This window comes from Numenius arquata, chromosome 1 (genome assembly GCF_964106895.1).
Source record: "Numenius arquata chromosome 1, bNumArq3.hap1.1, whole genome shotgun sequence".
Lineage (NCBI taxonomy): Eukaryota > Metazoa > Chordata > Aves > Charadriiformes > Scolopacidae > Numenius > Numenius arquata.
In genome coordinates, this window is record NC_133576.1 from 76,387,882 (window position 1) to 76,403,889 (window position 16,008).

Sequence of the window (16,008 nt, forward strand, 5' to 3'; positions counted from 1 at the left end):
CCTAATGAACCCATGCACTCCTGAGTGTTAATACATGCACTGGGTTTACAAACCCAGGTGCTGGCTGCAGGACAGCCTCTGGGAGGAGAGGTTAAGATGGTTGGTGCCTCAGGAAAAGCATATTTAGGAGCACAGCAGTGAGAAAAAACCTGTGAGAAACAACCCCATGAAGATCCAGGTCAAAGAAGGAGGGAGATGAGATAACTCCAGGTGCTGGAGCAGGCTCCCCTGCAGCCCATGGAGAAGATCTTAGATTGTTCTCCTGCAGCCTGTGGAAGACCACACCAGAGCAGACATCCCCACTACAGTGCTTGGAGGACCCCATGAGGGAGCAGGTGCCCTGAAGAGAGCTGCATCCCTTGGAGAGCCCACACTGGAGTAGGCTTGTGGCAGGAACTGCAGCCCATGGGGGACCCCAGTTGCAGCAGGTTTATTCTGAAGGACAATAGCCCACAGAGAGGAGCCACGCTGGAGGAGGAAGGAGAAGCAGTGAGGAACCATTATGGACAAACCACAACCCCCCAGTTTCCCTGTGCCACCGTGAGCAGGGTGGGAAGGTAGGGGCATCAGGAATGAAGGAGAGAAGTTGAGCCTGGAGAAGGAGGTGGGGGAAAGGTAGTTTAGTTTTTGTCTTTGGTCCTCATCTTGCAACTCTATTTTTAATTGGCAAGAAATTTATTTTTCCTGAAGTCAAGATGGTTTTGGCTGTGATGGCAATCGATAAACCATCTCCCTGCCTTCATCTCAACCCACGAGCTTTTTCATCTTATTCTCTCCCCTTCTGTTGAGGAGGAGTAAGAGTGGCTGCTAGATAGCAGCCAGCCAAGGTCAACCCACCAGAAGAAAACACATCCAAGAAAGAAAATCCCCCAAACACTTCTGAATGTGAAAAGTAAGTGAGGATTTCAAATTGTGGGGAAAACATGTCTTTTCAATGACAAACCAAGAGAAAATTTGGAAAATATGAGATTACTTCTGACTAAAGTCAGAACCATCCTCTGTTCTTTTTAAGCATACCTCGTAAGCCAAAAACCCCATATTATTTCATACATCTAAACTCAGTTATTAAACCCACCACATACCTTGTCCAAAGACTGAAGCCATCTTTTCAAATTACTCGCTACACTTTCCATTACCCATCCTACCACCCTGCATAAAGCAACATCGATGATTTTCCGACTGTAAAAATCCACCCCTCCAATTTCATGTGGCAACAGCCAAGACAAGACTATGATACACGCTTACCACAAATTTCAGGTCTATTCAGATAAATCATGCATGTAGGCAAGTATTTATTTATGCAGTTATGCAGTGATTTGATTTTCTAATGTTCCTTGCTTTCTTCCCATTATCTTCTGTCTTTGATCTCCTGCGTCTCCTACATTACCCTCGCAGATCAGGCTGCCAAAGCAAAAATTCCTCAGCGCAAGAGGGTTAAGATCCTCCTTCTCACCCCTCTAAACAATCCTTGCTTTGTTTTGTTTTCCAGGCATCAATTTGCTGTTATAAAAGACTACGAAAAGGCCCTTTGAATACAGTATACCAACTATTAAATAGAAGATGGTATTTATATGAAAGGCAAAAAAAAAAAAAAAAAAAAAGAAAAAAAAGCAATTTTCCTTCTTAAGCTCATCGCCCACGTATTAGATGAAATGTAACACTTCATAGGCTAGGGGAAAAAAAATCACGGTTTAATTACAACAATGTAGCATAAACAGTTTAGTAGTCCATACCAGGATATTATTGTGATGCCTAAACTAAAGTTGAGTTCTCCGCAGATACCGTAAACAGACACTCTAAATTCCCTAAATGATTGGCATTAAGAAGGTTTATACAAAGGCGGTCAGTTGTTTAATCTTTAAGATGTCATGACATGGTGAGACAAACACACATACATCAGTAAGTACAGAGAAATGTTATGCTACATTTTGGACAGTTCAGAACTGAAAGTGCTTCACATCTATAGGATAAGAAATGGCTTCATCTCCTCATCCCTAAATGATGAGAGCAAAGAAATAACCCTTTAATAGGTTAAATAAACAGTGCCCCATTTATCCATGCTTATATAAAGTTTCCAACAATTCAGAAAGTCCATGGTGAAATTTACAATCTATATACAGTATAACAAATTGTCAAAGAAAAAGTTCAGCTATTCCTTGGTTCCCAAAAGCCTGAAGCTCACGCTCTGCACTAGAGACAGAAGTTACCTATTTTTTTAAAGAATTCATCATCCCAATCCACCTTGAATAAAATCAGTCCCTAAGTCCTGGTCGTATTTAACAACTGCTTAATCCCAGTGTTTAAGGCATGTTCATTAGATGTCAGTCTAGGGGTACTGTCAGAAATGATAATAATCACAGGTACTAAGAGTCAGCAAATTTACAAAGCAACACCACTCTTTACAATATCATGTAAAACAAATTGTTATAATGGAAGTTGTTCCTGAGTTAAAATTTCTAAATACTGCTAAGATTCATGTTTTCCTTTCCTACTTCTTCCTCTGGAATGTCCTTTCCCATACGCTCAATTGGAAATTAAAATTCACTCTGAAAATAGCCTGAATGTCAGAAAGTTAAAGTGTTAGCAAAATTCTAATTACGTTGGCATTCCCAGATCTAAATTTAGCCACGATGCTATGAGTTTGCAGGGTTTAGTATCACTTAGGCTTTTAGCAAGAGTATTTTCTAAATACGAAGATAATTATAAATGTCAGTCTACATTTTTGTGCAACTGCAAACAACAGGAAAAGATTTTGGTATCAAATATTATCATAAATTTAAAGTTCTGTGAATATATAACTGATATTGTAGACTTTTTTTTTAGTTTTCCTATCCAGTCTGCTCCTTTAGAACTAAGGGAAGACATTTATAATTGTAGGAACACAAATTAAAATACCTACAAATATATCCAACTTTTTAAATTGGACAACTAATCATTTATCGAGTATCTTAAGTACCCATTCGCACAGAATTGTTCCTCAAGTATGTAATCATTTACATTCTTTCCTACTTAAAAAAGCTGTTCTTAGCTGAAAAAAGTGGATAGCTTTAAAAATAGATTTTTCATTAGATTCAAAGTGTGCATGACAATTCCTACCACCCTAATCGTCCTGGCTCCAACTCATTAAAGTTCATATAAACATTTGTTCAAGTCTGAGCATTAAATTTAACAGGAGTTAAAGGGCACTAGAAAATCAGGATGACAAAAGGTGTGACCTGGGTCTGTGCTATACCTGCATTTCTGACTGTCAACCGAAGAAAAACCCCTCAAAATTGCACTGTCTGGAGTTTGATCCAAATTTTGCTGAAATCAGTGAAACACTCACAACGAGCTTTCATAGGACTAGTATTTTAAGTGCTCCAACTGAAGCTCACCATTTGCAGTGATGTAGCATTTCCTATTTTAAATACAAGAAAGGATTGCAGTAATTGCACCTATCAGACTAGGGAATAAATGTTCATTTATCTATTTTCAAATTTGTCAGCAGTGCAAATTATGAATTACAGTATGATTTAAAAAAAAAAATCATTTCCAGATTATTCCATTTTCCATTTCCATTTAAATCCTAGTAGGACAGAAACCAGCAACACACTGCGAAAACAGGATGGGAAAGGAACGACTCTGCTTCCTCAGTCTGGGAATTCCAAACAGAGTCTGACATAGTGGTATAAAAACAAAGCTCTGAATGAAGTTTGGCCTAGCCCACGTGTCTTATGCACAAAGGTTAGCTAAAATTTAATTGCTGTGACCATAAAATATAAATAGCAACAATTTACTCACAAAGTTCTGGATTTTTTTTTTTTTTTGCTTTACTAAACTGTATGATCTATTAAATTATCAGCCAGCTGTATGTTTAAGCACAACAATAGAAAATGTAGTACATAAACACCTAAAAATCAGAGTCATAAAAAGCAGGCAAGTACATCAGTATTTTGGTGGCCAAAGCACAACAGATTAGTCTGCCAAACAAGTGTACGTGAACAGAAATCATGGGCATTTGTTTTGTTAAATATGGTTTCTGCTGTCAATAAACAAATTCCTGTATTTTAATACTGTTCTTAAAGAATTGTAAACTGTTTAAAAATGTATGCACAGACATAAATAACAGTAAAGGATTTAAATACAGTGGTCAATAGGAGAAACAGGTTTTTTAAATTTGCATGTGTGATGAGTGGGTAATTTGGAACAAATCCATAATTATCCACAAAGAACTCTGACCTTTCTTAGGTAAGACAGTACTGCCCTCACTTCTAACACTTGTGACCATTATAATAACAAGAGAAAAAAAAATAACATATCAGCCCTGATACATCAATCACATATGCATTCAAAATTACAGATATTTACAAGAAAAATATATATTTAATTAAAAAGCCACTGAAAAACATGGACTTTTAGTCAGGTGCTGCACTTTCTGCAAAATGAGGTAATTTAGATGCAAACAAATTAGGTTTAGTAGAGTTCAGGATCCACGGTCTCCACACTTAAAGTACAGATTGCTTCAGTAAATGGCTTGACTGTTTCTATATGTTCAGAGCAAGAAATCACTAGATCCAGTTAAATCCTGTTTTGTAGTGCTCTTGATGCAACACTGACTAATGTCAGAAGGCTTCCCAGCTCAGTTTTACAACTGGTCTTTCAATAGAAAGAAAAAGGGAAAAAAAAATTAGTTATAAGTTGGTTTCATCCCAAGATGGATCATTCATGTTCTTTAGAACTTTTCTAACAAGCTTCTCCAAGTCCTTGCGAGCTCTTTGTTCTTCTTCCAGTGATTTCTTCATCTTTTTGTTATCCTGTTTAATAGAGAGAGAAATACTACTGGTTTGGTTTTTTGTTGGGTTGGTTTTTTTTTTTTTTTTTTGGTTCATCTGGGTTTTTGGCTCATTTTGTTTTTCTTAACAAATCTTTTCTGACCACACATAACATTGTCAATCACAAATTCTGAAGGCTCTTCTCAGTAAGACTGCTATTAGGTGTTCAAAAGCAAAGACTTCTATTAAAATTTCACAAGTTACAGTAACTTCACACAATGCAACAAAAATCACCAAATGGAAACTGAGCTATTTCCTGTTTATACTTTATAACGCAAGTGCCAGTAACAGATGGCCAATAATCTTGAATTCTTCTGCTCAAATCTGATCAATGAACAGTAGAATATATTTATTGTTAATGGAGAAGGGAAATGGAGCAATACATAGAACAAATACCCCTCTAAGAGCCTCCTGTGATTATAACTAGTTTCACAATCAGAAAAGCTTCTTAAAACTTAATGCAAATTACTTGCTTTATTAAGAAAGTAAATAGTTGAAAGGAGTATCTTGAAAAACCATTATGTTCTCTGGAAAATGTTTTGTGACTAAATTTTAAACCAGACAGATGTCTACCAACGGTCTAAGAGAAGTCTGAATTTCCAGGAGCACCACCACTCCTCATGTATATTAATGAGTCAGTTCTCAATATTTAGCACCATCAGGTACTACTGAAATACCACAGACAAACAGGACTGTAAGGATGTCACTGACCAAACTACAGTAATGCTTCCATTGTTCAATCCTGTACAGAGCCAGGGTGATGCTGGCAACAGTGGGGAAGCAACCAGAAGATAAGACAGCATTACATTAAGGCCCCAAGACAACAGGTTTATGGATGTTTTAAGAAAACACAGGTCTGCAATCCAGAGGTCCCACTGGACTCCCATTGGCTGTGATTAACAGACCTTTTTAGAAACAGGATGGCATCAACAGCTGCCTCCTCCTTAACTCTATTCCCTCCTCAAGTCTGTTGAGAAACTCAGAAATCTCATTCTTTTCTTGTAGGTACAGACTTAATTCTGTTTCCTTTTCATTTATTTACTGCCAATTCAGGACTCCGCTATTCAAGTGTAGCGCCTGGGGAGCAACAGCTATGAATAACCTAGGGAAGCTGCTACAGGAGGGACCCCACTTTGCGTGGTAACTCTCACCAACAGGCAGCCTGGTGTCTGCACCAGCCAGTACACTAGTGTACTCCCAGAGGGCCTCTACCCTTGGAAGCAAGTCCTTGGTCACTTGGGACCTTCCCAGCTCAGACATTATTTGCGGCACTTCTCCAGTTGGCCACATCACAGCAGCAGACCGATAAATGCTACTAAGCTGAGGTTCCTGATATACAAGAGAATGAACCTGGGTTTTAACAGGTCTTGGCCTTGGAAGATGTGAGATTCTGAAAAGACCATCTATTTGGAAAGGCATAAGAAAAGAGGGCTGCTGCTAGAAGTTCAGGAGAAGGTGACTTTTTTTTTAGGGTCACACAGAGACCTGCAGGGCCTCAGTGAGGCAGCACGCTTATCCTTTGTACAAAAGCAGCCAGGCCACAGGAATATTAGTGGGCTATCACAGCTGCTTGTATTAAGTGAATTATATTTTTAAAAAGACTGTCAAATTCGCAAACGTGGAATACACATGCACTATATGTTGAAAACAGCAAAAATTAAGTATTTAAGATGCAAACTGTCCTATTTCAAGGAACATGCACCACATCCTTAGAAATACTGGGCATGCTTACAGGAGAGAAGAGAATTTGAGTTTATGTTTATAGCCCAAAATCTACAGTAATTCGAATACAAATCTATTTTACATTAACAGAGGAGATTCTACCTGACTTCCTGAGTCACAGATCTGTTAAGGTCAGTTAGAAAATTCAAACATTGCAAAGTGAGGATAATTCAATGTTTTTTCGCCTACACATTAAGCAATGAGTACGTGCAGCAACATTAACATGCTGTGCCCTGACAAGAAAAAAAAAAAAAAAAAGATATTTTTAAACAACTCATTTTTGGATACTTAAAACAGGCTTAAAACATCAGCTGCAACTTCCATACCAGCAACTGAGGTGAGATATTGTGCAATTTCCCCATGTGACGCAGCACCACCCTAAGCTAACCTGAAGTCATTAGAAAAAGGCGACATAAGACACCTCATCTCCCAAGGTTTTAAGAGAGGTTTTTAGCACCGATTCTTAAGAGATGTTTCAGTTACTGAAAGACTGTTAATAAAGGCCTAAAGAGGGCCAGATAGTTATACTACTAAAAGTATTTGCTCTTGGAACAGATAATATTTCATAGTCTCTGTAAGCTTATTTTGCTGCTGGTACAGCAGAACTGAATTTGCTTAATGCTTTAAACATTTCACAAGTTGTAACATCCAAAAATAAATTAAACCACTTTGGAAGTCACCTCAGAGACAGGATACTTAACGCTCTTCTCAAAGGTGGTGCTCCAAGGACAGATGACAAGCACAAGAGAGGGTGCTTTTTGTCAAATTGGTACGTTTTAAAAGTGCTTTTACTTTTAACAGTGAATCTCAGGCTTTTAAATCTAGTCCAAAATTCCAAGTTCATTCCTGTCAAAGTGCATCAACTTACAAGCCATATCGACTTTTTATAATAAGCCTTCCATCTTTCCATTCTCCGTGTTGCTATAAACGTAGGAAGTTACCAACCTGTCTTAACTCCTGTACTTCATCCTTTAATGCATATACTGTGTCAACAAGGCTTCTAAAATGAAAAAAGAAGATGATCAGTTACAACAGTTTTCAAAAATACATGTCTAAACCTATTGTTAGACAAAACTTAAATGAAATGCATTTAAAAAAAACCCGCAAACATCACAGCTAACAGCTGATTTCAAACTTGTGTTAAAAAATTTGTCTCTTATCCTGATTTATGTTCAGTAAAGCAAGGACCTATTACCAGCTTCTGTGATAGGATACACCTCTCAAGCACATATGGACCTACACTGGTTTCTATATTACAGCTTTCTGTAACAGATTTGTATTCCATTTCCAACACACACCTATGATGCCACACACTAACTACAAAGATGACACCAGTTTAATATTGAAAACCTAGAGCCCTTGGAGAAGCTTATTTACAAATGAAACATATCACTTGGCATGGAAAGAGTAAGTTGCATAGCATATACAAAGAAATCAGAGTACAAGCATTTAAATGAAGGCCAACTGCACTTAAAGGACTGGCAGCGTACTCCAAAAAGCTCTGTAACCTACTGCATATATACCATACACACATTATAGTAACGGGAGACAGGAGGAGGAAGAAGAGTGCAAAGTTTACTGTTTTAATCCATCATTCATTAAGTGTTCTCTTACTTCTCTTCTATAACAGTCTGACCATTACTTTTAGTTTCTTCTACAATAATTTTTTCTTCTTCTGGAAGCAAGACTTGAGGAGCTGATTCTTTACGGGAACCTATTGTAAAAACAAATTACAAAATGAGCAACTCACAAATATTGCCAGGGCATTTTAAAGATTATTATTTCATTCACTGCGTGACACACCTGCATGACCAAGGTGTATCACTTCCCATTTCCCCCTTCCCTCCACACACAAGTTACTGAGGCATTTTTTTACATTTGAAACCACAGCCTTACAAGAACAAAAAAACTGTCTGACATTCCTATCCTGCTGCTGACATTACTCCTGCACCATCAATGGCAATGTTACACTGTTCAACGATCAGTAAAAGCTATGCAAATTCACAATAGCTGACTCAGGAAAAAAAAAATAGATGTGTTTAAGTAACAGCACTTTAAGCCTCAAGGACAGATTCTGATCTCACACTGATAAAAATCCAAGAAATAATTCCACTCTAAACCAATTATTCTACCAGTAAGGAGCCAAATAGCGGTATCAAGTGATACAGCGATGGAAGCAAAAGAAGTTAAAACCCCTTTCCCCTGGAACACTATAAATGACACAATTGTGTGCGCACAGACACATACACTTACAGATAGCCTTTTTATGCTACTTAGTCCTGTAATGAATTCCTACCAAATGAAACACATACTTCATATATAATTTTCTTAAAAGCACTTGATGCTTTGGCAAAAAATTCAAAACATTCCAACATCTTCAAAACATTTTCCACAATCATTGCTGTTTATAACATCAAGATAATACACACAGATTCTAAAAAAGTAGCTCTGAATAGAAAAATCTACAGCTCAGAGATGTGCATCCATTCATACATAAAGTATGTATTCTAGAAATTTAATTAGGCTGCAACAAATTAGAAGCATTTTTTTAAGGAAGGTCTGTAAATAAATAGCTAAGCATTTGTTCAGAATTCAAACACAGCAGATAAGGCATTAAAGATCTTACATATTTTAACCAAGACATCAAATTTAACAAAAAAGGTACATTTGCAATGAATTTTCATTAACCAGGAATGTCTTAATTCCAGTACGGTTTGAACTGACAACTAGGGTGCCTGCCTGTCAGCTGCTTTGTGATAACAGTGCTTTTCTTTTATGGTTCATGATAAAATACATCAGCTAAACACACAAAAAATGAAAGAAGTCAAGCTCATAAAAGAAATAAACTAACTTCCCTAACAGCTCCAGACTTGAGTTCTGAACAATGAGCTTGTAGGGATCGTAGTTTAGCAGCAGTATGTATAAAGCTATTTAAACTATTTTAGCAAACAATGACAAACGTCCCTTAATGAAGAAACCAGTTTCCTTGAGCTGACAGTAAAGATCTAACGTATCAGTACGTGATGGTCGAAATTTTATGGAATAAAGATAACTGCAGATTTGAGAACAGAATCTTATCCTTGAAAGCTGTTAAGTTGTTCATCTTACAGAGTGAAGAAATCTTTTAAGGGTTAATATCCATCCACGCCCACTTATTTTCCAGGGAAGAAACAACCTACAAAACAAGCACATCCAAACTCTATACGGAGCTCAAGGACATTTCCCCATTTGTGCTGTCAATCTCTAATTATAAAATGTCACCTTATGTTTATTTCAGTTAATTGGTTGCTGCTCTGCTTTATTAGCCCATGAGGTAACACAGAACACCGAGCTAAATGTTATTTTAGGAATTAGTTGGCAGCAGCTGCTACCAGGTCACTACATTTTGGGTCTCTGTACCAATGTGGAGCACCTCGGCCCAGCACATGCCGAGGGAGACACCGACCAAAGGGAGAGAACAGCTACATGGTTCTCGCCCATGACTCCCTTCAACCAAACGGAGCAGCGCATCAAATTTATCTCTGAATAGAGCTGCATCCAATTGTCTTTGCCTGGTCACAGTAACATGGGTCCTTGCAAAGCAGAAATAGCATGGAGTAGACAGCTTTAAAAAAAAAAATGTCCCAGCTGTACAGTAATATACACACATGCATGTACAACAGACATCTGCACCAGCATATCTTGATGTATGTACAGCATAGCACTTCATACTACTAAGACACAGAATGCAATTTCATTAAAAACAAAATGTTCACCAACATTATACACACAAGGAGACCACACAGTACACATACACACTTACATGATGTAAAACTGTTGCTGTGAACACTGACCTTCCTGTGCCACAAAACATTAACTACTGTGGAATTCAGGACATCTTAAATTTTACCCTTTGCCTTCATTGCTCTCATAACCCTGGCCATACAACTTTTATTTTTTATCTCAGAACCCTCACTGCTCTTATGGTTTGTACTATGCAAAGCCCCCCTTTTTCCTTTATCTTGGTTTGCTTTTTGTGAGTTTTGGGGTTTTTTGTTTTTGTTGTGGATTTTTTTTTTCTAAACCCCACAAGCACTTGTTAAGAATCAAAAGTACCAACATAGAGTCCATCTATCCTGCAACAAAGGATATGTCATCAAATTATTATCATATTATGTCATCAAATAAGTAAGTGCACAGAAACATCAGACTTGATGTGTCAAGTTCTAAAGGCAAAAGGAAGCACCTTCACTGTCCTGCTTTTCTGCACCATTTATGCCAGAAGCTTTTCTTGCTTGGCTTTTGGTGGTTTGGTTTTTTGTGGGTTTTTTTTACATGCATTTTTCTGGCAATTATACATCTAGAATAAACTTCAAGCACAGTCACCTCATTCCTGGCACTTGGCAATATTCCCTAAGTAGCCATGTTGTGCCTCCACCAGATTCTCTATGGCTATGCTCTATGTAACCATTTCTCTCCAGCAAAGACACCTCCACACCTTTAGGACATGAAGAGAGGGTTGTGTTATAGCACAGTGGGCATTTCATACAGAGTTGTACTAAAAGCATTGTCCAGGAAGTTGCTGCAAATTAGATAATCCTAAGAAACTTTGAGACACATTCCACACTTTCATGAAGAAGTGCAGAAGAAGCAAAAGTTACTTCCGTTTGCCATATCTACCATCCTTCAATCCTAAATATGCAAGTTTCACGCTGAATTTTATTAAGAGACACTACTTGGTCTCGTTCCAAGTCAAACAGGACAAAAGACAATGTTTAAACTGACCTCCAATAACTCTGGCCCCAAATCACCTTGAGACAATACAGAAAGTAGTTTAAAAAAAAAAAAAGAAAAAAAAAAAGAAAAAACCCACCCAAGGGTTTACAAAATGGGTTTATGGTTTTTTTTTCTTTTCCTTTTTGGGGGGTATTGGAGGATGTAAGGTGGATGGAAGAAGAAAGCATGTTTGACAAACCCAGACAATTACTTCAAGATTAGCAAACAAACATTAAGGCTGACTAAATTGCCATAACTTTTCAATGGGGAACTCCTCAATCCAGGGTCTTTGAAGAATAACCCCACTGTTGAGAAGTCTGTTGCATTTTTAAGGCAAAACAAAGTGGCTTCTACGATCAAGATTCAACTGAGTTTCCATCTATTAAATTCCATCAAGAAAATAAAGGTATCTATTCAAATATTAGTATCTCCCAGCCCTAGAGTGGAAAATAAAGAATTACAATGCTTTTTGCCAATACCATACCCTAAGTCATAGGTTTAGCAAATTTAGCTTCCAGAGTAAAACAAATAATAACATAGCCCACCCGGCATTCAGACCAGGGCTAGAGACCTCAGCAATACCCACTATGAAATGTGGTGCAACAGCCGAGATACAAGAACAGGCCTGTGGGTAACAGCCTTTTAGTTTTTCAGTGTCTCATCCCTTTTCCAGCCTAATCAATCAGCCACACCAGCAAGCAGCTCTGAGCATTTCTGGAAAAAAAAGGAAAGCTGGAATCTGTTTGGATATTTACATGGCTGAAAGACGTCATGACAGAAGTTTACTTTCTATCTCTCTGAAACCAGCAGAACATCACTCCCAGCACTGGAGCATGGAACAGGAAGAAACTAGAGTGCAGACTGAATGTTGGAGAGGTTCTCAGTGATGCCTGTTTGCAAGTATAACTGCACAACCCCAGCCTTCTACTCACTCTCCTCCAAAAGGAGCATGACACCTTAAAAAATGGTTGATATGGTACCATGCTGCTTCCTGACTGAAGCCAGGCTTCAGAAGGAGCTGTACTGGTAATCAGTCTGGTCCTTCCTTCTGAATCTTTAAGCAGACATATGAAGAGAGTCCATAAGTTTTGCACAGATCTGAAGACAGCAGGCAGGAGGGAAGGTGGATGAAATTCATACACCTTTTCACTTTAGCTGGATATTAAGTCTCCACCTGTGTTCAAAGACCTTGTCTGTCCAGGAACCACTTAAGGCATCAGTAAAATGGAGGCGGACATTCACATCACCCACTTAAAACAGCTAACCCCAGAGCCTCAGCTATAAAAAGCCAGTTCCCCCAGTCAATCAAGAACAGGGTTCCTTCCTCCAGCTGGAGAAGGCCCAACCTAGGTACTTCCACAGAGACACTCTACAAGGAGTTTGCCATCTTCCAGAGACTGTGAGGGTCCTAATTTAACCTATGGAAGTTAGACCCGTGCTGACGGTGGTTAATTTTAAAAAATGCATGGCATAATTTGAGACCATCACTAATGATTCCGTTGCACAGCTTTTAAGTATTACTATGTTCTTTAGTTTTTTCCTACCTTTATTGTGATCAGGAGAGGTAAAGAGGGGAATAAGGCACAATAAAGGTCAAAAATTAGAAACAGTACTTGTGAATATGCAATTTTCTTTTTCCCCAACTTTACTAGGCTCTCTTCATTAGCTAAGAAGCTCTTCAAAATTGTTTGAGTTTCAAAGACTGACTTGCCACCGAAAAACAAGTATCTGCACACAGAACTGTGTAGATCTATCATTAGCCATCAGTATGTATGGATGTGTAAATTTCCTGGAGAAGCAAATATTAGACAAAAATAAGAATTACTTGTCATTTAAAACGTTCAGCATTTCACTGCATTAGTTGTATTTAAAATGTTAAAGTTGGATGAGTAGAGCTGCCAAATTAACCTTCTCTTTCTCAATGAATTTTTGATGAAGTCCTAATATGACGAATCCTAAAAAAGGTGCTCCCAGATTCTGTGTGTGTTGAGATTAAAGCATTGGAAAAAAATAATCCTTCATGATACAGATATGCCAAAGTCAAAAGGGAGCCCTTTAATATCTTCTACAGATAACAACAAATCAGAATCCAAACATCAGGCCAAGCTTCAGTTCACTGTATAAAAACCACCAGGTTTTTGCAAATTCTTGGGAGTAACAAAAAAGGTTTTGGCATGAAGTATTTTGGCTTTTTTTTTTTTTTTTTTAAACCAATAGTGATACACAAATAGGAAGAAACCCCACATGACTCAGATGACAGATCTATGCAGTATACACTAAAATGTTTTGATGAGTTAAAATGAAAATAATTAGAGTGGACTGGAACACTTACAACTCCATGTGTTAGTCATATAAGAACAGAATGAAGAGTTTGAGACAGATACACCATTTGAAGTGGGATATCTCTAAAATCACATTTGGAAAGAGCTATCCCAGTAAGCTTCCTGTATTTCACTAACCAATATAAAACCATCCAAAAAGAGGGCTGTAGGGCTAAAACTAGAGTTGCTACAGTCATAGCAAAAAAATGTGATGACCTTTTAACAGAAGTAGGCGATTACTTCGTTTGTTCTGATGCAAACATTTGAGTATGAATATTAAGTTATCATTTTATTTAAATTCACTCAAATACGAGCACCTTTTAAGTAGAAACACTTAAGATACTCTTGGTTTAAGAAAAAAATGTAATACTAAATCTAGAAAATATGTAAGGTTATAGAAAAAATATCATGTTCATAAAGAGGACCTGCAAAAGTAGGTTTTAGATTGCTCTAATAATTCAGTCCATGCTTTTACTTGAGAATTACACCAATTCAAAAGATGAAAAACAAAATAAAATCAATTAAGGGGAGAGGGAGGCAACAGAAAAACATCCCATCAAAGGCAACATCTGTGAATAGTTATTTAGAAAGAAGAAGATACAGAGAGATACATACTTCACATTACATAGAATTTCCTGCAGTTGTCAACTACATTAAACGAAGATTACACATTTATGTCAAAAAAGCTCTTTCACTTCAGCATTTGATTCCTCCGGGAAGAAGGGAGGGAGAGAAAGGAGGCATGGGGAGAAAAGGAAGTTAAGTGTTAAGTTACAAGTTATGCTGTCCTTTCCCCCTGCGTAATAATTAAAGTCACAGTCTAGTAAATGCAAAATTTATTTCAACTGTACATAACAGATGTCCTTTTTATATAAAACAAAACACTTAATTGATATATGCAACCACAAACAATATGCATACTGTACAGTACAATGCAACATTCAGATATACATCCATTTTGTATTTTCAAAAGGCAGTCACCTACTAAAGATGGCTTCTCCCATTCACAAATGAAGTGCACAATATATATTTTTTCTATGTTTTACGTCACTATATACACATTACTGTGTTTTGGCAAGATTATGCAAAACACACAATTAATATTGGTTGGTTCCAATTTATGGCAAATACTAATTTATGGAAACACTGCATAAGCCATGTGAAGAGGGGCTGACAATGGCTTGGACCTACCTTCTAATTCAGATTCTCCATCCTTCCAGTGTATTTGTAACTGTACACATATATTTTACAGAATTGCATAAACATAAGGTACTATTATTACCATGACTAAAGTTCCACAAAAATAGAAACACTGAACCTTTGGACTGAATACCACCATTTCCACATTTGCTTTTTTCTTTTTTAAAGCATGTTGCATTAATACTCCTGATCAGTTCACAATAGCTTATGGCCTGTAACAACTGAAGACACGGAGTGATTGTAGATGTGCAGTCAGAGATCCTAATTATGATAATAGTTAATGACTTAAATGCTACAATTATTAATGGTGGTAAACTGTCAAAGCTTTGGTGCATAGAAAGTCAATAAAATCTTCGGATCTGGATAACAAAACATTCTGTGTGATAAGGAAAGTTCAAGTGCAACAACTGTATTTCAAACTCATATTTACACTATATAACATAAAACAGACACAAAGGAATTATCATTTATCCAATGCAGAAAACATTATTCAACTAGAACACCACAACTTAAGAAACAAGGAAAAAAACCCAAAACAATCCATACTTTCCATGTGTTAAAAAAACAAAAACTGACTGAAAGGAAGAGGGGAGTGAAGTGGGTTACAAATGCGCCGTGGAATGGTATGGAGCACACGTACTTATTTCTCTAAGCAACACTCCTCCACTTTGAAAAAAATTCAACATACACAAGTTCCTGGTCATTACGTTAACATAAGACTAGTAGTAAAATGTAACCCTGAAAACCCTCCTGGGTAAGCACTGCTGCTTTTGTTAGTCACATTTTTGAATGCCAACAACAGTGAGAGAGGATAAAGCAGGTGATCAAACAAGACTGAATGCAAACCTGCAGATGTGAACTGCTCTGAAATAGCTTTTCCACAATGACCACCTTCTGGAATCATGCATGTCTAGCAATTACTAACTTTCTGATCATGTAACCTGCAGAAAGGTATTGATTATCTTTCAGACAGTGTGATCAAGTTCCCAGGCGGCAGTTAACTGCATCATGACTATTCTGAACTTGTTCCTAGAGTAACACCTGAACACTGGATAACGTGCTTACTTGAAAAGGGGTAAGTAATGTCTCCCCTTACTTGCATTGGGGGATCCTGGCGAAAAGAACTGTTTCTGTCCTTTTACCACGTGCTTTTCCCTAAAGCTAACGAAGCTTTAGGAAACAAGTCGTTTTGGTTTCAA

General features: G+C 37.5%; 1 protein-coding gene across 4 annotated transcripts in view; it reads right to left on the bottom strand.

Annotated features, from left to right (window-relative positions):
- Window positions 1-1,671: 1,671 nt before the first annotated feature.
- ARHGEF7 (Rho guanine nucleotide exchange factor 7) overlaps window positions 1,672-16,008 on the bottom strand; it is a 134,249-nt gene continuing 119,912 nt past the window's right edge. For 3 of the 4 annotated variants that reach the window (XM_074153414.1, XM_074153451.1, XM_074153460.1), the window contains 3 exons: window positions 8,148-8,247; window positions 7,479-7,533; window positions 3,807-4,793 (listed from right to left, as the gene is read on the bottom strand). In XM_074153414.1, the coding sequence (XP_074009515.1) occupies window positions 4,671-4,793; window positions 7,479-7,533; window positions 8,148-8,247 (278 nt within the window). In that variant the 3' untranslated portion in view covers window positions 3,807-4,670. Of the gene's footprint in view, window positions 4,794-7,478; window positions 7,534-8,147; window positions 8,248-16,008 lie in introns of all 4 variants that reach the window. The other variant, XM_074153423.1, reaches the window with a different exon arrangement.